The sequence below is a fragment of the Mesoplodon densirostris genome, chromosome 13 (assembly GCF_025265405.1).
Source record: "Mesoplodon densirostris isolate mMesDen1 chromosome 13, mMesDen1 primary haplotype, whole genome shotgun sequence".
Taxonomy (NCBI): domain Eukaryota; kingdom Metazoa; phylum Chordata; class Mammalia; order Artiodactyla; family Ziphiidae; genus Mesoplodon; species Mesoplodon densirostris.
The window spans coordinates 18,012,110-18,036,143 of NC_082673.1; the positions used below are offsets into that span (position 1 = coordinate 18,012,110).

Below are 24,034 nucleotides of genomic sequence, written 5' to 3' on the forward strand. Positions count from 1 at the left end.
TGATTCATCTGGGATTAATGTTTGTATATGGTATAAGGTGGGATTTTTATTTTTTGCAAGTGGCTCTTCAAATGTTTAGTACGACGTGTTGAATATTCTTTTTTTTTTATTAGTCTCTGCTTTACAACAAAGTGAATCAGTCATACATATACATCTGTTCCCACATCCCCTCCCTCCTGCGTCTCCCTCCCTCCCACCCTCCCCATCCCACCCCTCCAGGCGGCCACAAAGCACCGAGCCGATCCCCCCGCGCCACGCGGCCACCCCCCACCATCCATCCACCCCGTGCCCGGCAGTGTATACACGTCCATGCCTCTCCCCCGCCCAGTCACAGCCCCCCCCCCATATCCCCAAGCCCACCCCCAGGAGGTCTGTGTCTCTATTCCTGTTTTACCCCTAAGTTCTTCATGACATTTTCTCCCTTAAATTCCATATATATGTGTTAGCATACGGTATTTGTCTTTCTCTTTCTGACTTACTTCACTCTGTATGACAGACTCTAGGTCTATCCACCACATTACAAATAGCTCAGTTTCGTTTCTTTTTATGGCTGAGTAATATTCCATTGTATATATGTGCCACATCTTCTTTATCCATTCATCCGATGATGGACACGTGGGTTGTTTCCATCTCCGGGCTATCGTGAATAGAGCTGCAACGAACATTTTGGTACATGTCTCTTTGAATTATGGTTTTCTCAGGGTATATGCCTAGTAGTGGGATTGCTGGGTCATATGGTAGTTCTATTTTTAGTTTTTTGAGGAAGCTCCATACTGTTCTCCATAGCGGCTGTACCAATTCACATTCCCACCAGCAGTGCAAGAGTGTTCCCTTTTCTCCACACCCTCTCCAGCATTTATTGTTTCTAGAGTGTTGAATCCTCTTTTCTTCTAAAAGTGCCCTGGAACCTCTGTTGAAAATCAACTGACCCTACCTTTGGACTATCCCTTCTGTTCCATTGATGTGTATGTCTATATTTATGCCAATACTTTACAATCAATTCATGTAAGCATCATCTGTTGTCTGGATTAAGCCTCTTGTTTTCTCTTCCAGTTTTATGACCTTTCCAAACACACACTCCAGCCTATGGCCAAGGTAATTTTTCTGAAGTGCAAATCTGACTGTCAGTCACTACTGCCCATAAGATAAAATCAAAACTCTATAACCTGGTCTCTCATGTTCTAGCTCTAGTTTTTTATCTCTTGACTTATTTCCACCACTCCCTCATCCAAATTGAATGCTACAAACACTGTTCTTTCTCACCCTGGGTTTTTGCATTTGCTGTGTGCTTTATCTCATATGCCTGGCAAATACTCTTCATTTCTGCTGGAATTCTTTCCAGACTCCCTTAGTCAGCTTTGATTGCTCCTGTTTTTTTTAAATTAATTTTTATTGGAATATAGCTGATTTACAATGTAAATCATTTGTTTCTGCTGTACAGCAAAGTGAATCAGTTATACATATATATACATATACATTCTTTTTTTAGATTCTTTTCCTGTATAGGTCGTTACAAAGCATTGAGTAGAGTTCCTGTGCTATACAATAGGTTCTTATTAGTTATCTGCTTTGTGATTGGTCCTGCTGTGATGCTCACTCAGCATTCTCTTATTACCCTAGGACACCACTGTCCTTCCCTGCCAGATCATAAGCTCCTTGGGACCCAGGAGGCACTCAGTATTTGAATGAGTATAAAGTTGAACAACACAGGTTCTTGTTCTTGAGAAACTCCCAACACGGTGTGGCATGCAGAGCAGTAAACCACGTCAGACTGTGTCACTCCCTACCCCACACCTCCAATGCTTTCTAGGTCTGTTGTTTCTGTTTTTTTTTATCGTGACGTCCTGTTTCCCAGATAGTCTTTGTGTACTGATCACTGTATTGAAATAAATCCCTTGGAGGAATAATTTGAGGCCTACGAAGAGAATAGCTTTCTCCAGAGAGGAGTTTTCTGATCACCTCCTGAGGACAGGGCCGGTCATGGACCTCTTCTTAATCTAGGTCCACAGCCTGACATTCCCCAAACCACTCCAGGGTGCAAGTCTGAATCAGGGCTGTTTCCTCAAGTGACCTTTACTCTGGGAGTGGAATTCTACCGGGTTCTGGCTTTTAGTTTTTTGTTGTTGTTGTTGTTTGCTGGAGAACTAGCCCGGCCAGCCGGGCTCCCAGGAAACCAGGCCCGCCCTCTTTAAGTTAGTTTTGATGGGTGGGATGTTGGTGTAGTAACTCAAGACTCATTTGGGGCATACCCTGGGCTTTGTTTTCTGGGCAAACTTCCCTTTGATATTGCCCACACATCGGCTCAGTTTCCTAATTCCCTCCCAACTGACAAATGCCCTGAGAACAGAGGCATCTCTGAGTGCTAGGCTCATCTCTTTGTTTAGTGGAAACTTTGAAAAATCAGTTTCAATCTTACCCTGACTCGTAAAGCCCTGTATCATTTGGCCTTTGGCTTCTGCTCCCCCAGTCTCTGAACCAGACACATCATCCTCTGGGTTGACCTTCATACACACCCTGTCCTAGAGTTTTTAAAGTACTTTGTTACCTTTGTGCTTGCCTAGAACCCACCCACAAAGTTTGTACTTTTCAAGTCATGGCAACACTTTTTGCAAACAACCTGTTCCTCTGATTATCAGAAACTGCCATTTCTCTGTACCCCTTCAGGCTCATCACTGTTGTATTATCTATTTCTTATCGCCCTTATCATAGGCCTTTGGAAGATATATGCTTCCTCTTATCTGCCACCCTTCTTGGTATAGGAGAGGTCATCACTAAGTATTTGCTTAATGTCCATTTTTAACCTTAGTGAGTGTCAGGTTTACCTTTATGATCTCAGAGTCCCTTAGATATATTTAGTTTAAAACACTTACATTCTTAATTTGTGAATACATTCAAGCAATTTACCTCAGAGATAAGGCATTTTATAAAAGAAAGCAAAACCTATTAAGAATGACAAATGACTTACTTTAAAGCAATTTTTTTCAAATTCTCTGGGACAGGAAGGGTAGGGTGTTCGATATAACATTTCACACAGATGGTGGTTTGGTTTAGATGTATGTTTCAAAATTGCTAGTGCCTAAGTTTCTTTGAAAAAGCTAGGATAGAAATACAAGCACAATCAGGTTAATTCAACTAACATTTATTAAAAGCTTATGTGGCAACTAAGACCCAACACAACCAAATAAATATTTTTTAAAAAAAGCTTATGTGATATGTACTGTGTGCCACATGCTGGATACACAAACACAACTGAGACATTATCCCAGTGTAAAGAGCTCCAGATAGAAAACTGGTAGGGGGTAAAGAGGGAAGGACAAAGACGGTAACTTTATAACTACATCTGAACTGGACCTTGCAGGTAGAAAAGCAGAAAATGAACATGCTAGGAACAGGGGAGATCATCAGCAAAGTACAGGTAGTCTTGTGGCACTGTTACTTATGGAACAAGGTATGTGGAGGGCTAAAGAGCAGCCACAGAACATCGGGACCAGGCAGTGATAAGTCATAATGACAAGGGGACTGGAGAAAAGGGAAAGAAATTCCAGAGATAGTTTGAAGGTAGGCTCAACAGGACTGAAAAATGTCAGAGAGGACTACTAAATAGTGTTAGATTCTTCATTTTGATAACTAAGTCGGATAGGAATGCAATTAACTATAACAGAAAAAGACATATGGATGGCCAAGAAGCACATGAAAAGATGCTCAACATCACTAATTATTAGAGAAATACAGATCAGAACTACAACGAGGTATCACCTCACACCAGTCAGAATGGCCATCATCAAAAAAATCTATAAATAATAAATGCTGGAGAGGGTGTGGAGGAAAGGGAACCCTCTTGCACTGCTGGTGGGAATGTAAATTGATACAGCCAGTATGGAGAACAGTATAGAGGTTCCTTAAAAAACTAAAAACTGAACTACCATATAACCCAGCAATCCCACTACTGGGAATATACCCTGAGAAAACCATAATTCAAAAAGATACATGCACCCCAATGTTCACTGCAGCACTATTTACAATAGCCAGGTCATGGAAGCAACCCAAATGTCCATCAACAGAGGAATGGATAAAGAAGATGTGGCATATATATATATATATATATATATATATATATATACACACACACACACACACACACACACACATACACACACACACACATATACATACATACATACACAATGGAATATTACTCAGCCATAAAAGGGAACAAAATTGGGTCATTTGTACAGACATGGATGGACCTAGAGACTATCATACAGAGTGAAGTAAACCAGAAAGAGAAAAACAAATATCGTATATCAACATATATATGTGGAATCTAGAAAAATGGTACAGATGAACCTATTTGCCAAGCAAAAACAGAGACATAGATGTAGAGAACAAACGTGTGGACACCAGCGGGGGAAGAGGGGGTGGGATGAATTGGGAGATTGGGATTGACATATATACGCCGCTGGGTATGAAACAGATAACTAGTGGACCTGCTATATAGCATGGGGAACTCGGTGCTCTGTGGTGACCTGGGTGGGACGGGATATGTGTATACATATGGCTGGTTTACTTCTCTGTACAGCAAGAGATAGCACAACACTGTAAAGCACCTGTACCCCAATAAAAAAAGTTTTAAAAAAAACCCCACCATATAAAAGATAAAAGAAATAGGCATTTGGGGGGCTGAGAGTGGAGACAAGAAATTTTTCATGTTAAGTTGCCTTTTCTGCAGGAGATAGCCAACCACGTTAAGGTCTTGCCCGATGATATGTATCTACCCACATTAGGTCCTTGAAGATCAACTACATGTATGAGAAGATATTCTCCACCTTACTTCCTTATTTCAGCTTTCCTTATTTGTCCCTTTTATTCAGTTCATGTTTAATTTTGCCAGGTATTACGTTAGTATGAAAAGTACTGTGGAATATAGGGAGGGTTTCAACAAAACCATGTATCCACAATAGCTTAAACTAGTGAAGAAAAGTTATACCTTCTGTCAGAGGTAGAAGTTATTTTAAGGATTCTAATAAAAGGAGAGAGTGCCATCAAAGTACAAAGAAAGACGAACCTTGCATCTATCTAACCAGCTATTAATCTAGTTGTTTAGGACTGCAGAAACAGCTTGTTGGGATAAGAGAGCTTTATGGTAGTACAGCTGCCCCAGTGAGGAGTACAGTGCTCCTGGGTAAGGAGATCCCCTGTGAAAAGAAAACTTAGAATAGCAGCAGGACATACTGAATTTCTTCCTGCCAGGAATAACTGAGATGTGGAGATACCCCCTTCTTCTGCTTACCTCCTTCTCTCTTCTCATGGCTTCAGGAGTCAGTCATTTATGTAAGTTAGTTGATCCGCTTGGGAAAGCATGTCCTTATTAATCATACAGTTTGAAGCTCAGAAGCACCAGACTCATGGTAACTCTGAGCAAGTGCTCCAGTCTCAATTCCATCTTTTCTGAAAATGCCCAGTCTTTTATCAGGACTCAGTTAAAGCAGAAGAACCACTAAAACACACTAAGTTACACTACTAAGCAAAGATGATCTTTAAATAAAAAAACAAGTGTCTTTAGTGACTATCTTCATTCTGTTGTATTCATTTTGGAAATGGACATGTTACTATTTCCATAATCCTTTAAAGATCACAGTCTTTTATAAAGAGGAACTATTATATAAATTTTCACATTATCATAAACTACAAAAAGGTTTAATATCTATCCAATTTAGCATTGAAGTCTACAGAAAAAGAAATCAATGACAACTGCTTTATTATTAAAAGTTACTGAATTCCATAAAGCACACAATGTAGTTTGTATTCAACTAACAAAAGTTTGATACATGTATTTAAAAATATATAATATATAGATTTATCTGTCAACATTTATATTCTATTTAAAAAGCAGTAGCTTTACATATTTTACAACTTGATTTTATAAAATACATACATCCGCCCTATGCAAATCTTCAAGCATGAGCTTCCATTCCTATTAATAAAATGCACAATCTATATTTCTGAATATTCAGAGAAAAACGGTACCAACTAAAAATAACATATCCATTATGACTTGAACATGCACCTAATTCTTGGCTACTAGATAACTGACCTAATAATCTATTCAAATAACTATGTTCCTTGAGCTTGACAATCAGTTTGCATTATGTAAACAATCTGTGATTAACTATGAAGAGACTTGCATTTCCAGGGTATCTGACACAATCTACCAAATTCTTTATTTGTCCTGTTTCAGGTTTTTAATTAGAGAGGCAAGATTATTCAGTAATTTGATGTGCCAGGAAATCTGACAAGTGAAGTCACTCCTAACAAGCCAAAGCCTGGTGAGTTTTGAAACCGTGTTTTTGCCTTTGAGAAAACAGCTCTGAGAATTACTGTGGGAGCAAATTTTTCTCAAAATCCTGATGGTGTATGTGCCAAGAAATAGAACAAGAACTATTTCTCCTTTCCCAATCAACTGCGCTCAACTTGCACAAGGTTTAGGTTTGTGAAGACGTTCTGGTTTCTATTCAGACATTCCCTCCACATATTCAAAATGGCTTCAGATATCACAGTTTTATTAACAAAAAACTTTTCATAAGAAAGATATTCATGTAATAATTTGGGGGATTCATCCCCAACTATAAGTCCCAATGCTAATATTTGAGAATTAAAGTCACAATAAACACCTCAATTATCAGGACCATAGTCAGAACCAGGACCTCAACTTGAAGGACAGAGATCTAAGTTTGAAGTACATGTTTAGATTCCACAGGCCTCTAATGATAATGATGTATATAAATCTGTCTTTAATTTATGCTGAGAAAGTAGAAGTCTCCCACAAATTATTATTTTTAAAACATAGTTCCAAGTCTGAAAATGGTTTAGAAACTTAAATGGAAAAACACTTTCACCAAAATAAGTAATTTAATTCATTTGGGCAATAATTAGGCTTTGAGAGAGTCACATCCAAAAAGTAAATGAAATTCCCTCAATATCAGTATTTAAGAACTAAATTATAGCTAACAACGGCTTATTTATCAAGTAGTCAATTATTCAACAAATTTAGCCATCTACTGATGGACTAAGATTAGGTATCAGAAATTATTTTATTTGTAGGATGGAATCTTTTTATTAAATTTTTTTCTGATATAATGTAATTTTAATAATCCTCCTTCTCTAGATTTCCTAACCTCAAGAAAGGGAAAGGGAGAGGAAAGGGAAGGAAGGAAAGGAGGGAGGGAAGAGGGGAGAAAATCTGAGAGGTCAGAGGGACACTGAAGACTGATCCACTGGTTATCTGTGAGGAGATAGGAAGAATAAAGGAGGAATAAAAATAAAGACTGCAAAGAGGATTAGGGCCAGGAGGTGCAGATTAAAAGATACCTTCTTCACAGATCTTAATCATGCAAAGGCATTAGCATAACAGAATAGTGCAGTAGCTGATTTTGATAACAATGAATCCTCAGAAAAGACTCATATGGTCAAGCCTCAGCTCTTTTTGAAAATAAACTTATGTACACAATTACAAATCTTAAGCATTCAGCTAAAATATGTACAAAAAACTAAATAAAAGTGAGATTGAGAAATGTAAGCAGCAGTAACCATAAAGGCTTAGAACTAGTGACACTGAATTCTTTATTTAAAAAAGAAATTTTTTTAAACACACAGTACCTCCTCTTCTCTTCTATTTTTAGGAAGAAGCTTTAACAAGTTTTAAACACCTCAATTCTCAAAAACAATAGGCTTTTTAAAAAATAAGAGTTGATTACCAGAAACAAGTAATATGTGGTTACATACCATTTTCATATCATTACTCATTTCAATTCATCTTTGATGCAATCTGGGAACAATTAAGCAGTCACTAGATACCTGTTTTAGAATCTGAAGAAATTATTATCCACCACAGGAATCTAATGATATATATATTTGCATATAGTTAAAATTTCTGAAGGGAAAAAGTAGTAAACTATTCTAGTTACTTTATACGAAATATTTATATACCTAGTCAAAACAATAAGTATTAAGATCTTTCTCCAGATGAACTCTATATAAAAGCTATTTTTAGCATTTTTTCCCAGGGATTAAAAAAAAGCCTTATTTCCCTGCTAGCTAAAAAGGAGGAATTTGTACATTACAAGTAAGTCCTTTAGAGATGAATATTAAATTCCTTAAGAGAACAGCCATAAAATTTATTTTTAAAAATTTATCTTAAAAAACTGAAAACCGTTTCTCTCTTTAAAATCTATGGCATTAATTACCTACTTGACATAATTTTTTTCTTTTTTCTTTTTTTTTTTTTTTGGGAAAGGGCACCAAGTTCATGATCTAAACATGCAAAATAAGGAACTGAATGTATTACTGCCATAACAGAATTTGGCAAACCAGAATGGCCTTAAAATAAATAAATAAATAAATAAAAAAGAAGAGAGTACATATTGTCCTAAATCTGAAGGTATAATTCTGTAGACCTATGCAGCAGATAGTGCCTCACAGAGGGAGTGCAGGGAAGAGGGAAGTACCATGTTCCTATGTACATTTCCTTAGTTATTCTGGTTGACATTCAACAACGCAATACAGAGAAATATTCTTTTTATTATTACAAAGCCGTTAATTGCCCTCTCTTGAGCAATGACTCTGGTAAACATCTTATGCTTTTAATAATGTAACTTATATTTAAAATTAACTTAATTAAATCTAAGTGCACAGGAGTTTTCAATGATTCCTAAATTCAACGAAGTAACGCATAAGGTGTTACCAGATTGCAAATTTTGAATGGTTGGTGCTTCTATATTTCAGGATATTTCACCCTATCTTCTTCTCCTTAAACCATAAAATGTACCAAAATTATTTGGTTTTCCTTTGCTTTCCTCTGTGTCATTTTAATTTATTGTACGGTATCTCTATGTAGAGAGAGAGGTATGTTAAAATACTATTATTTGTATTAAAAAACTCAATTGAGGCTATATATGACCTATTAATCTATACGATAGCATTGTTAACCTTCAACCTGGTATATTAATTCCTTTGGTGAATAAATGTCACAGGTCATTTCTTTATAAAAGGATTTTAGTAAGAGGACCAGCAGTACAGAGAGAGACCTCACCCCACCCCAGAGAATGATCAAGTGAATCAGTAGTTTAGAGCAGTTATGTAAAATATGAAAAATACATAATTTACAGCTGCAATTTTCATATTAAAAAGCAGTTAGAAACGAAGAGTAGTTCAAAGCATTCCAAAAAACATTTTTTTTGTCTTGGTTAAATCAGAAAACTAATAAGACTGATAGAGACTACTGTGAGATTTGTGTATATCTCTAGTCAAGAACAAAAATGCTTTTAAGTTTAAACACTGGTAGTTGCTAACCAGCAGTATAAACGGTGTCCACAATTTGGTGGCTGGCCATAGTTTAAACTTTTTTTTCAAGTTATTTCTACAGCAGACATATTTTAGAAGTCTACCCACCCCTGAGTTCAACAATTATACTTTTAGAGTGTAAAATTATATGCCCTTAATTAACAACATGTACAAAGCTACAAAATGTCATCTATACAGAGATTAAAAACAATTTTTAAAATATTCTTTGCCAATTATTGACTGGATGGTTTTGCTGGGGTACATATTTCAAACCTTTTAGCCAACTGGCTTTCATTTTTAAGCCCAAATTGATTCATTATATTCACTGCAGGATATGTCAAAAAGAGTGCAACAATAGGCATTAGTAAAAATAACATTGTAGTAGAAACAGATTTTGCATATGTGAAAAGGTAATTTATAAAATACATTAATTGCTTTTTAAAAAGAGAACCTAGTTGCAGTATCATTAACTTACATGGTACTGAGAGTTGGACCTTTCAAACAATTTTTTTTTTCTATAGAAAATGTTATCTAGCTGTAAGCAAAGTCTTAAATAACAACAAAACAGAGCAAAACAAAACAAATCCCTCCGGAACAGAACTGTATGGTTGTGTGAGACAAATAAGCAAACATATCATTCTATAGTGTATTTCTGCCTAAATTTTAAAATAAAAATGTCCACACTCTTTTGTTAAAACATTAAGCCTCTGTCAAAAATGTATTTCTTATTTTAGGGTACAGGATTGAAGGACAAGATGATACTTACAAGTAAAGAAAATTTACAAGAAAAAACTTGACAAAAGTTTTTCAATTAAAGTACTGTAACATTCAAACTTGACTTAACATAACAAAAGAAACAAAACTGCAAACAAAAATGTTTATGGATTTTCCAAACACAAATGAATGAAATAGTGTCCAGGCAGCAGGGCTCATGCTGACGGCTAGCGGGAAGCAGCAGAGTGTCATCTGCTGGGGACAATCGGTAACGTACAAACGACAAGCCCAACTCATGGACTGCAGCAGTTTACGCGTCACGGCCATTTTTCTTACTTCCAAAATAAAGCCCTGATTAAACCATTCATACCCTATATTACTCACACCTTTACTTCAGAGACTGAGGAACTATATACAACAAATGAATTCATTTTCACCATAGGGATAACATATTGTACCTCTCTGCCAATGTCACTTGAAAACTATCCATGTCAAAACAATTTGACAGCAGATATAAACAATTCAATAAATACGCAATGATCTTTCATTACAGTCCTTTAAAGACGCATGTTAATTCATGCTGTTAACCTTAGGTTCACAGTGCATAGAATCCAAATATAAGCAGTTGGGGTGACTTTCAAAGTAATGTTGGATCCCTCACTTTATTTATAATCCCACTCTAACTGATAAGTTCATTTCATAGGCCCTATCATGCATTAATCATTGGGTGGCAGGAGTTAATGAAAATTTTTCCTGTTACAACGTCCATTGCCGGCAATGAACGTCCCAAAACCGCCAAGGAAGTCATTGTTATTGCACAATACATGAAGACCTGGAACTTTTCCAAAAGCTTAAAAAAATAAAAATAAAAAATGGAATTATATTTGACATTTCCTGACACCTGCATTAATACTGTATGACTAATAAAAGCATGTCAGTTGCCTGGACTGAACCAGCGATCAACATGCGCCCAGAATGCACACGAGTAAAAATGCAGTAAAAGGAAGTAGTCTTCATTGCCTATAGGTCACTTCCAGTCAAAGGTTAAAGTTCAAAGACTGAATGATCAAAGTGCTCATTTTCTCAGTAGGACTATCTTCTGCTAGGAGGAGGATAACAGTGGCATCAACAAGTATCATCTTTAAGAAAAGGAGAAAAAAGATAATTAAAATAGTCAAGCATGCATAAGTAAAATCTGCAAGTTAGTCTAATACAGAAATAATTTCAAGTAGCAAGAAGAACATGGTTTACATTTCTGACTTGTCTCCCCCAATCCCTGCAAATAAAAAAGTCCATTTTGTGTTCGAGTATATAGTGACAAGCAAATCAAGCTGTATTCTTTCAGGGAAATGGTAGTTTACACAAATCTTAAAATGATATTATTATCAGTATGCTCTATTTCAAATAATAAATTGATATACGTTAGCACATATTCATGATTTACCAATCATAAGAGAATTCTTTTACGGGCAACAATTTAAAACTGTAATGAGACAGGAAGTAAACTTCTGACCAACACTGTCATGCTATTTAACACAGAATAATACAAGTCATGTCACTGAAAGAAGTAACTGCACATATGAGCTACAATCTCTAAATCAATCAGTAGTAAATGTTATTAATTTCTCTTCAGAAAATAAATTTTTCAGCAAGTATACATACACATGCAAAGGAGGTCATTTTAAAAAACACAATCCCACAGGTATAGTAACACCTTCTGATAGACTCAACACATTTATGTAACACATATAAATTCTGGGGAGTTGATGACTTATTTTACAAAATTTACTTCACAAAACCTACTTGAAGGATTTTGAGGACTGGTTATTCTTCAGAAAGAATCTCTAGAAAGAAGTAAGACTAGTGGCAACTACCCAAAAGTTGTGAAAGCTCTCAAGGAGAAAATTCTAAACAACTGGCCAAAATATTTTACACAAACCATCCCATGTTAGGATTGATATACTGCTAATAAAATTCTCATTCATAAAGACTCAATGAGAGCTAAAAAGCAGTAAATCTGACTTCTATGCTGGGCAAATTAGTGAAACATTCTACGATCCTATACGTTAAGGGTAATCTAAAGGGTGAAACAGACTAAATTTTAAAAATAAACTGTATCTAAATCATTAGAATCCTTTAAATAAATAAACAAGAACATCTTTAAGAAGAGAACAAGTAGATAGTTTACAGCCTCTAACTGTCATATTAAAGCATCTGTTTCTTAAATGACTGTGGATCTTGGAATAAAGAGGATATATTTGTCATGGATCAGAATAAGCTTAAGAATAATGAGGAGCTTCCTTAAAACATTACTTCTCCAACAGAGTATTTTATAACACTAGGGTCTCTTGAAATTAATACTAAAACATTTAAATCTCTAAGCTAAAAGATGGCACTAAACTCTACCTAGTATAGTATGTCAAACTACTGGGGATGAAGTTTAGTATCGTACCACATAACAATGTTTACAATAAGAAAAGTGACAGATAAAATCCAAATTAAACATAAGGTTATCTAGTTAACTAGATAGCTTTTATCTCCAAAGACATATCATCTTTGATAGGTGGAACCATAAATGTATCTTTAACAGATTGTTAACTCTGAAAGTTTTTCAGTATAGCAGGCTGTTGTATGAATGTGCTACGTGCCACCAGAATGATTAGGAGATCTATGAGAAGCCATTCTCCCAATCCCAATCCCCATCCCCATCTTGGGTCAGATGTTAAAAGATGTTTAGGACTAACACGATACTACTTGCTTTGAATCCTCTATCTTTGGAGAAATAAGCTTATTAAATAAGTTCTGAAGATGGATTTCAATTATTTCTGATAGCTGGACCCAAAGGGACTATAACATTACATATCCATGATGGCTATATGTAATAAGGAATATATGAGTAAAAGTTCAGTAAGAAGACAGGTTATGAGCCAAACCCATGTCTACCTTTTCCCTAAATAAGAAGGGAATCACTAAGAAGCAAAACACAGTTAACAAAAGGAACACAGTTTCCTAGCTATATGAAAAGGATTATTGGATACTAGGACTGGCTTCCAAAAAAAAAAAAAAGTTGGTAGAGTAAACCTATCTTGGATCAAGACAAATACAGGTCTATAAAAGGTGGTGAAAGAACACAATATGTTTAACCTCTTGGCTAAAGTATTTGTGGCAAAATTATGGCCTGAAAAAAAAAACCTCATAATAAACCGCTTAAATTTTTTCTGGAACTACAGAAGAACCTACTAAAATTATACCCTCAAATATAATACATAAAATACCAGTTCCAAAGAGGTGACACCTACCATGGCTAACTTCACTGGGCTTCTGGGAAATGTGAATGAGAGAACTATATTAGAAGGTGGTCATTCAATTTTCCCCAAAGTATAAAAACCATCACATTATATTGGAAACCATCTCCCTGGATATTCCCAGGGAGAGAAGACTAGAAGAAAAGGAACATAGTAAGAGGTCAGTAGATATGAAGTGGGACGCTACCTCCAAGAAACACAAAAAGAAATCTTTACAGTTAAGCTTGTGTCTCAACAGTTTGGGAATTAAAAGTTTTCCTTTGATAAACTGGTTCAAGAAAGACTACACAGTAGACAATAGAGTTGTTATCCCGTAGGAAATAAAGGCCAAAGACTTAAACTAGAGTGAAAGTTTGGACTCAGGAAGTTAGAAAGTGGCTTTGTAACCCTAAAAGGTAGTACAAATAAAAAGGTTCAAAACTAACACAGGTAAACCTATGGATAGTTATTGGGCAGGGAGAAAAGGAGTTGGTTAATACTAGTCTGAGACAATTTTGTGTTCCTATCTCCTCATTATCCCACAAGGAGATGTTCCAGCTGAATGGAACCAGAATGTAGTCTACAGTTTTATAAAAAATATTGCTTGACTCCTCCCCAAATTACCATCTCATCAGCCTATTGGACATAGTACTGAAACATTATGCCAATTTAGTTCTTATAAGCCTAGTTTTCTGCAGCCCATACTCAGCAGCCGTCTTAAACTATACTGTTCAAGTATCTACCACCTTAAGGAAACTGCTTCAGGAACCACAGATCTGTACTCCCATCTGTGAAAAGCAACCATTTATGAAACTAAGTCATATACGTTTAATATTGACCCCAGGAAACTGATGGGTATCATGAATGGACTCTAGTTGGCTATCTCACTGAAGTATTCTTAGGATCTCATAAAAAGATACTTTTCATCTTTTTAAAGAACAATTATGTCTGTTTTACGATACAGAACTCTGAGGCTCAATCATTAATTTGTGCACTGAACTGGGTACAGATCTGTTTTCTAAGGAAGATTCTATACCTGAATCATAGGTGAATTCTTCAGCCTTTTGTATGCTGAGATGAGCTGTCTTATTCAAATACCTATTTTTGTTAGGCCTCTTTACTTTTTTAACCCTATTCTCAGCTCAACTAATTTTCAAAGCATATGGACCCCCACCTTAATCAGCAACACAGAATATCTGCATTCCAGTGCAGGAATGACCTTAATTCCTTAGTGAACAGAAACTATAAGAGAGCTCTGGACAACAGGTTGATAGTCAACTTCACGTAATTAACAACAAGGAACATGTATTCACATACCAATGACTTTTTACACTTTAACAAGTTATTGCGTTCTAGAGAAGAATCTCAAAAGAAATGCAATATAAGGTGTGATGTGTACAAAGACAGTAACAGTGGGGTAGCGTGACTGGCCTAATTTTCAAGGTATACTAATAATGTGAAAGATCACAAATTTATGCTCAGAGAGGCTTTTTTTCAAGAATCCAACAGTGGTATCTGGCAGCTCAATTTTGGTGTGTCAGCTGAGTCCTTCTCTTCTAAAACCAGGAGATCAACTCAGTTTCAGATTTGTTGTTCTTCATTAATGCCTCCAGCCTACATCCTGGAAGCCTCCTCTGAGGTACACAGATATCACTCAGTATCTGAACCAAAACCTCTCTTGCCTCTTTGATTACACCTGACAGATACTCTGACCCATGCCGACCCAAGTATTTTGGTCAGCACCACACAGAGGGGCTGTGGAGCTTGACATGAGGCCTATAATTCTGCTTGGTTTCTAAAAACTGAAATGTTAAGTGTTTCAGTGAGTTCTTCCAACTCCAAGCAAGTCTTTGTTCAGTCTCTGATCTTTTTGTTTAGCATTGCAGGTCACATCAGGACACTACTCTGATCTTGTAATCCTTTCAGAATTAGAGGATGGTAAGAAAATAACTAGAGTCCGTATTTCTTGGTAACTGGCATTAGTTATAAGGAGAACATAATCAATGAAGATCTTCTGGAACTAAAGCAGCTAAGCAGAAAAACATAAGCTGAAACTTCAAAAGTTCCAAAACAAAGCTAATGTGGTTCTGCTTAAATGAGTATGATTACCTTTTTTGATAAGATTTTCCAAATTCAACTATAATACCAAGGTGGGCTATTTTTCATACTGTTTATAACTGTTATTGTGAAATGTATAAAGGAGAAGACAATATACACTACACAGCTGAAATGCTTTAGCTTTTTTTTTTTTTTTTTTCTTTTTGCGGTATGTGGGCCTCTCACTGTTGTGGCCTCTCCCGCTGCGGAGCACAGGCTCCGGACGCGCAGGCCCAGCGGCCATGGCCCACGGGCCCAGCCGCTCCGCGGCACATGGGATCCTCCCAGACCGGGGCACGAACCCGTATCCCCTGCATCGGCAGGCGGACTCCCAACCACTGCGCCACCAGGGAGGCCCTGCTTTAGCTTTGTAAAGGTAAAGGGAGAGTTCAAGGAAGAGTCCCTGTACCCAACCACCTGTATGACAGAGCGGGTGCCCTATCATCTCAAAGCATAACGAACACTACCTTTCTTTGATTTCGTATGACACTCACTCATGGAGCAAAACCGTCCATTTAAGGGAGAATGCAGGAGAGGAATGATTCAGGCATATAGGATTCAAGCAGGAGCAAAAAACACAGTGAGATGAGAATGGTCACTGTAAGGCAATGAACTGAGGAGGTTTTAAACAGGATTATTTGTAAACGAAAAAAATTTATCTGTACCTGGGACAGGAAACTAGAAAAGGATAGTCATGATTCAGTTGAATTACAATCAGGTGCCTTTTTAAAATGGCTACTTTGTATTGAGGGGGATACTTTTAATCTGTTTACTGGGAAAATGAATTCCTATACAAACCCTGTACTATTTTACATTATGTAAGAGGTTAATTTAGTTTGAAAAGCCTCTTTTCTTAGTACTTCTTGGCTAACTTGGGAGATGATCCACCTTTAAACTGTTAAAAGACTTTTCTACTTTAGTTATAAAAGTATGGCTTTCACAAGTAATAGATAAAAGCCATTAACTATGAAAAATAACTTCTACTATGAAGTATATTTTATTTTAAAGAATTTTTATATTTCCAGTTTTACTATCCAAGTTTTCTTATTCAAAAGCAGGCAATAAGGGACTTCCCTGGTGGTCCAGTGGTTAAAAATCCACCTTCCAATGCAGGGGATGCAGGTTCGATCCCTGGTCGGGGAACTAAGATCCCACATACCGTGGGGCAACTAAGCCCACACACCACAAATGGAGAGAAGCCCACGTGCTGCAATGAAGATCCCGAACGCTGAAACTAAGACCCGACACAGCCAAAAATAAAAATAAATAACTAAATAAATATTTTTTTAAAAAAGCAAGCAATAAGAAATTCTGGAAGTATTCTTAAGTAAAGGCCTTCTGATAAGTCTTTTTGACTATACAAGGCAGCATTAGAGGGCTTAAGAGATGATTATCTTCCCTACCAGGGAATAAGGAAGGGAAAAATGGGAATATACTGTCTAACAATGGGGTGGGATAGAGTGGCAAAGAGAACTGTACTTTCAAAGTATACTTATTTTAAAAATTCCATCACTCTAAGACAATTTCTTCTCAAGTTTAACAAAAAGACTTAAAAGTGGTTTGAAAACACTGTGGAAAAAACAATTGGGGGATTTTTCTATTATTAGTGAGGTTGGGTCTGAAATAGAATGACTACTATCTTGGCAACTCTGACATTTTAAAAGAGGTTTGATTTAGTTGTATTTGTCAACATTCTTGATTGACTCATCTTAATTTCTGATGAATTTAAGAACTCATGCAAAGGTAAAGGTGCTGTGACACTCAGGGAATGTTTTTCTTTTTGAAAAGGTCCTTCGTAAAGGCACAGAGGGAAGAGACAGCGTGGTATTTCGTCCTAAAAGGCAAGACGAAGTGCAAGAATGAGAAGGCAGAAATGTAAACGGAAGGAAATGGCCAATTCATTCAAGTAGGATCTTGTTTAGTTTTAGCGGACCTTCAGTATGCAGAAAGAATTCCCATGGGAAACCTGTCCTTTTATATTTAAGAACCCCTGAAACAGGAGTTATCAATCAAGTGACCAGCTATATCAGAATTATTGGGGCTATCTTAAAAAGTAAAACAAAACCAGCATTCTGGTACAGTAATAAAGTTGATCAGATTCCTTAAAGGAGGGAGTAATCAACAAGGCTTTGGTGAAAGCGTTCCCAAGAAGAGTGGAAGGAGTCCTTCCAGGCAAATAGCACACGTGGAAACAACAGAGGATAAGGAATAGAGTGCCTATCATAAATAATGCTCCATGGAACACTGCATGCATCAAACATTTTTTGTATTAAAGATGATTTTCCAAGGATGGATTCTCAGAAGTTTAGCAACTGAGACAAAAGGTTCAGTCTTGAACTTCAAGCTTGTTAAATATCGCTGAACTGCTAAATACTGCTGAACTGCTGCTTCCTTAAAGGATTACACTAACTTGCTATACCACCAGCAAATATGAAAACAGTTTTTTGTCTTTTGTTTTGTTTTTTGCCGTGGGGCATGCAGGGATCTTAGTTCCCTGACCAGAGATCGAACCCGTGCCCCCTGCAGTAGAAGCATGGAACCTTAACCACTGGACCATGGGGATGTCCCCTGAAAACAGTTTTATTCTACCCTTTATTCTCCTCCAACACTGCATTCATTTTATAAAACTGTGCCAATTCAGTAAGTTTCAAAATATTAAATTTGTCATTATTTTACTGTGTTGAACTTTTTTGCCCACGCTTGTAATTATTCTTAAGCAACTATTATAAATGGTCTTTATTTTTAATCAAGCTATGTCTTTCAAAATTTTATTTTTTTAACTTTATATCGACTGTGATTTGAGGTTTTTCTGTGCTTTTTTTCTTTTAATTTATTTATTTTATTTATTTAGTTTTGGCTGCGTTGGGTCTTCGTTGCCACACGTGGGCTTTCTCTAGTTGCTGCGAGACGGGGCTACTCTTCGTTGCGGTGCCTGGGCTTCTCACTGAGGTGGCTTCTCTTGTTGCGGAACACGGGTTCTAGGCGTGCGGGCTTCAGTAGTTGTGGCACGTGGGCTCAGTAGTTGTGGCTCGCGGGCTCTAGAGCGCAGGCTCAGTAGTTGTGGCACACGGGCTTCACTGCTCCACAGCATGTGGGATCTTCCCGGACCAGGGCTCAAACCCATGTCCCCTGCATTGGCAGGTGGATTCTTAACCACTGCGCCACCAGGGAAGCCCGAAAAGAGTAATTCTATTTCAATGTCTATTCTTGCATTATTATCTTTTGGTGTTTGGTAGACATATCCTCCTTCATTATCCTTTAATTCAAAATTCATACTGCTCTTCTCAGCTTTCTTCCAAACCTTAAAAGCACCCACTCTATCATTCTACTGAATTACATTAAACCAATAATTTGTAAAGAATATACATTTTTATAATACTTTAAAAATAATTTTTATAAATTATTTTATGGTTTCTCGTGAATGTAAACTTTCTGTTCCTAATTTCAAATACCTCTTTGAGGAAGCAGTAGTCAGCTTAGAAAAGATGCTAGCAGCCTTCAATTATTAAGCTACCATTACCCAACAGAAACAATAGAAATTAAATTATTAAACATAATGTCTTCATAAAGCTACAATCAGTAGAACCTCAAATTTTTTCAGGAATAACTATTAGAATAGGAACAGCTTTCTTTACGTTAACGGGCCATCTCTAACAATGCGATCCTCCGCCCTAACAACAGTACCATAACTAAATGAGTACACGAGGCGTCATAACTTCTATATCAAGTAACAGGTTTCCCAACAGGCTAGTTCTAATTTGACTTAATATTATTAAGGACTTCTGTTCTGCAGTACAATGGTAGAGCAGAATGTTAAAGCGATTTTAGATTTTACTTGTATGATGGTCATGATTTTATGTGCCCCATTAAAAATCTAGTCTAACTTATCCATAAAATATCTTAAACTATTTTAAAGATTCATCTCCATATTACAAAAGTACAACATCAATTATATATTCTCTCTTTTTCCCAAGCAAGCATATATATAGTCTTTCAAACCAAAATACTGAGAAGTTATCATTCTAAAATAAAACTGCTTACCATGATACCACCATTTTGTTTTCTTTGGATTCTTGTTACATGTTCGAACATAAAAAGAATTATCTGGTGGTCGTCTCTGAAACCAAAAAGAATTTAAATAGATAAGAAGTTGTAAAACAGGAAAACATAAGGGGGAGATAGTTTTAATGAAAGCTCTAGCAAAAATATTACAGAATGCATAAGAAACAATATAAATGCAGATGTCATAACTGAAAAAATAATATATTCCAGGCAATGTAACCTCTTGACACTGAAATTGTTAAAAAAAAACAACAACAGGTGTGCGTATGTGGTTTGGGTTAGGTTCCAATGGGATTACTAGACAATGACTATAAACCTAAAGTGGCAGCATTAGGTTGTAAAGAATTTTGGTTTCATTTATCTTATCTCCCTAGAAATAATTTAATAATTACTTTTGTGAGCTAATCAAAACAAAACTCTACCTAACTAGGTTTGTCTGAGAAACCCTAGCAACTTATAATCCTCCACAAGGGTTTACTGTTTTCCTGTAAACAAATATCATCAAGGAGAGACCAAAGGATTCGGTTTCCAAAATGTATGTAAGAGGCAAAGCGGGGAAAAGACACATTAGCATTTCTGCAATGCATGCGCCCTGACTAGAACAATATTAGAAGCATACGACAGCTCTGCAAGGAGTTACATCAGAAATAGCTGTAACTACAACTAACAACACTGAAGACAGGTTATGAAAGAATTTTCTTGAAAACTGTTGGATGTTGATCAGACACAAGAAATATGTGCCTCTACAAAGATTTGGAAACATGTCAAATTTGTATTAAAGCCACTGAGGGCAGGTTAGTAGATAATATCATAGGTCCAACCAAATAGCAATGGTGAACAGGACTACCTAGGTAGCAGGAAGGAAAACTGACAGTCCACTGGGCACTTCTAAAATTCATATATGTAACTATGATCTAACTCTTATGAGATAATAACAGTAATTTAACAGAAAGGAAGAGGAGAGCATAAGACACTAAACGACTATACCAAGATTACCCTGTTTATACAGTTAGAGAAAATTCCTGAAAAATTATTATCATGAAATTATATGTCTACTTTAAAGAATAGATGATCTGCTATTGTTTGTCCTATAAAGTCATAACCTGTGTTCATGTGGAATAAACTGCTACTACTGTAACAAACAATAAACTCATCTATTTATCAGAACCCAATCTTCAAAAAGCAAGTTTCTTTTTGTGAAAAAAGAAACTGGAACGAAAGAGTTATGACTGAAAAATGCCTACAGTTAAATTAAAATTTGTATTCAGGGAGCTGACTACTCTCTGAATACAACGGAAAGTGAAACTCACGGGACCATGTCCACCACAGAATAAAATTCACCTGTTTTAATAGAACAGCTTTCGGTGAATATTTAAAAGACTTTTTAAAGCCTATTTGGTGCTAGATTCCCCTCAGTGCCAAAACACGTTTCCTCTTCTTCTTAGTAATCTAGTACTTAGCACAGTAACAACGGCACATAGCAGGTACCTAATAATGTCTGAATTTTATCATTTTCCACAAAACTAACGCGGTCAGAATTCTGACTTCTGGATTATCGTTTTGGTTGAATAAATTATAATTTACAGTTTATATTATATAATATAGTTTATCAATAATTTAAATGGAATGATTAGTCTTATACCAACTAGGCAAGAAACACTAACAGCAGACAACTAGAATGTGAGGGGAAAGGTGAGGGTTAGAAAGGACGAAGGAGTTAGAGAACATAATCATTTTCCAGCTCTTAACAGGAGATCATTACCTTTAAATGTACACAAAGCTAGTAATCAAAAGGCACATGTAAGGGCTATGCGCAGACACCACTCGTGTTCATCTTAACTCCTCTTATTAAACCCTAGAATTACTGCCTCATCTTTCTATAGACACTAACATTAAGAGAAGCCCCTGTGACTGGAAACTGCTCTGTGCCACACCTGAAGGTTCAGAGCCTGTATGTGCGGTGGAGGTGGAGGTGGAGATGGGGAGAGGAGAAAACATGGAAGCAATAAATGAATGAAACTTGTTTCCAAGCCCTTGGGGTTAACAAAAGCTCAAGTGTAGCCTAAAATGCAGCTCAGAAAAGCTAACAACAGGGAGGAAACTCAAGTTAAAAGGTGATACTAACATTAGATAATATGTACCCTATTTCATCTATTCTAAGATGTACATTTTTTTCTTAATATTCCTAAATGGGGATACATGTCTTTCAACTAATGGTGTATCACAGTTTAACTGCCAGAAGTTTCATTCTTCCTCTTGTATATAACATTGCATATTAAGGGCTCTTATGCTACAGTTAAAAAATACATATACAATTTAACCCATTATTTCCCATTCTTATTTGAACAAAAAAAATTTTTTTTAAACCTAACACCAAGAAACCTCTTATGGAACTAACATTCCAAGAAACTCACTTTGCACACAAGTGGCTTAGAGTGTTTCAAAATCTAGATAACCTACCATTTAAAAATGAAATACTATCTAAATGTTTTCTAAATATTAATTTAATAAAAATGACAGTTGAATTTGGAGAAGAAAAAAAACCTGCTAAAATAAATGAATAACCCCACAGCTCCCTAATCTCTAAGGTAAATTCGTTTTCTCCTTTGAAGAGAATACAAAAGGAAACCCCCATGGACAAGAGATGCTTTAAAACCTCTCAAGCAGGAATGACAAGACACTAACCCTCAAGCAGGAATGACAAGAGGGCCAGAAACACAGAGAGGATTTAGATACTTTAGAAGGGTATTCTAAATTTAACTCACAAGGTTTTTCTTTCTGGTCTTTCCCCCCCTTTCTCCATCAGACACAGAATCTGTAGATTAGTAAAGGAGAATAAGAGGAAAAGTCCTGAAAATTCTACTGGTAATCTAGTCCTCCTCCTTCAACCTAGGCTTTATGATAGGAGAGGTCTGGTTCCTGGGAAATCCCCTAAAAGAGGCTGATAGGGTGGAAGCCAGCAGAGGGGAGAAGGGAGCCATAATGCTTATTCCTGGGTCTTTCCACTGTGAAATCTAGAAACAACAATTTCTTGTACACTTTTGCCCTGTGCATGCTTACAGAAATAAAATTCAGATTATTTAAGAACATCTGCAGAAATTTCCTGTTTAAGAAATATGAAACAATGTCTGACTTCTATTATCAAATTATTTTCCAATCTATTACTAAAACGTTCCCTATAACTTCGTAATAGAAAGCATTAAGTCCTTTCTTCAAATAAATTATATATTAAAATAGCTTCTCTACCCAAACTAAAAGAAGAACTATACCTGGAATAATTCTGAAAAGTCCTACCTTTTCTTTGCAGCTGGAAAGCATGCTAATAATGCTAAGACAAACTGATTGGACTGAGAGCGCTGGGGACCAGTCTTCTGTTAGAATGGATAAACAGATATGACCATTGCTATAAACATGAGGATGAACAGGAATATTTTCACCAGTAAACATGACCTAAGAAAGAACAAAATTCCATTAACACTCAAATATTCTGTATTACCAAAAAATAAAATGTTCTCCAGGTAAGTTAATATTTTAAAACCAAATTAAAAACAAATAAAATCAATGCCAGGAACAAGATAAACAACTGCTTTATTCTTATCAATTCAATAAGTACTGGTTTCACTATTATGAATGACCATGTAGTAGGAAAAAACTCCAGATTACCTATTTTATATTTCAGCTATTTTTCACAAATTCCTTTTAAAATTTTCTGAATTACCATGTATTTTTAGACTAGTGAAAGACAACTATATTTACAAGAATCGTTTTTCAAATTATTCATTGTTCTCTGCATATAGAAATCAAATACACTAAAATTTCAAATGAAAGTATTCAACTTTAGGACAATATGAATTACAGGTGGTAGGAACACCACTTCCACCTATAACAATGTTATTACCCAAGGTGCTATATGCAAAAAGAAATGACTGCTACATCTTCCACCTCATCTAAACTCACACTTCCATTATGATGGGCACAAACTACCACTTACTAATCAGCAAACATCTATGTGCTTAGATGAAAAAACAAAGGTTGAATGAGTCTCCCAATTACTTGCTGTTTTGTCTCTATCTTTTCTTTTACTCAGTTCTTCTACGTTTTCCCCTTTCTCCATGTTGCCTCAGCACTGTTGTGAAAGGTAATCAATCTATTATTTCCTTCCTTTGCCCTAATAATTCAATGTCTCAATAATACTGTTTCTTAAACATATCTACCTAAGCATCTGAATAGGCAGGAAGAGTAAATTCGTACATCCTGAGGAATCTGTAAGCATAGCCCAAAGTAGGTCAAAGTAGAAGTCTCATATTTAAGAATGCTTAGATATGTTAGTTCATAATAAATTATTTACTTTGATATAAAAATTAATCTGTCAATCATTTAAGTGAATTTTATACTGCAGTATAATATATAATTTTTATTGTTGCTTAGGAGTAATTCCTATTTCCTGATCTGGCCCTTAAAAAAAAAAAATCACCTGGAGAGCTGGCTAAAAATACAAATTCAAGAGCCCCACTTTCCCAGATTCTGATTCACTAGGT

At 36.1% G+C, this 24,034-nt stretch overlaps 1 protein-coding gene across 1 annotated transcript in view; it reads right to left on the reverse strand.

The window, feature by feature from the left end:
* Positions 1–11,083: 11,083 nt before the first annotated feature.
* The window catches only part of UBE2W (ubiquitin conjugating enzyme E2 W), a 70,460-nt gene continuing 57,509 nt past the window's right edge, over positions 11,084–24,034 (reverse strand). Inside the window, exons 4-6 of the mRNA XM_060116126.1 lie at positions 22,791–22,946; positions 19,476–19,551; positions 11,084–11,192 (exon numbers count right to left, since the gene is read on the reverse strand). Coding sequence (XP_059972109.1) covers positions 11,179–11,192; positions 19,476–19,551; positions 22,791–22,946 — 246 coding nt within the window. The 3' untranslated portion in view covers positions 11,084–11,178. The remainder of the gene's footprint in view (positions 11,193–19,475; positions 19,552–22,790; positions 22,947–24,034) is intronic.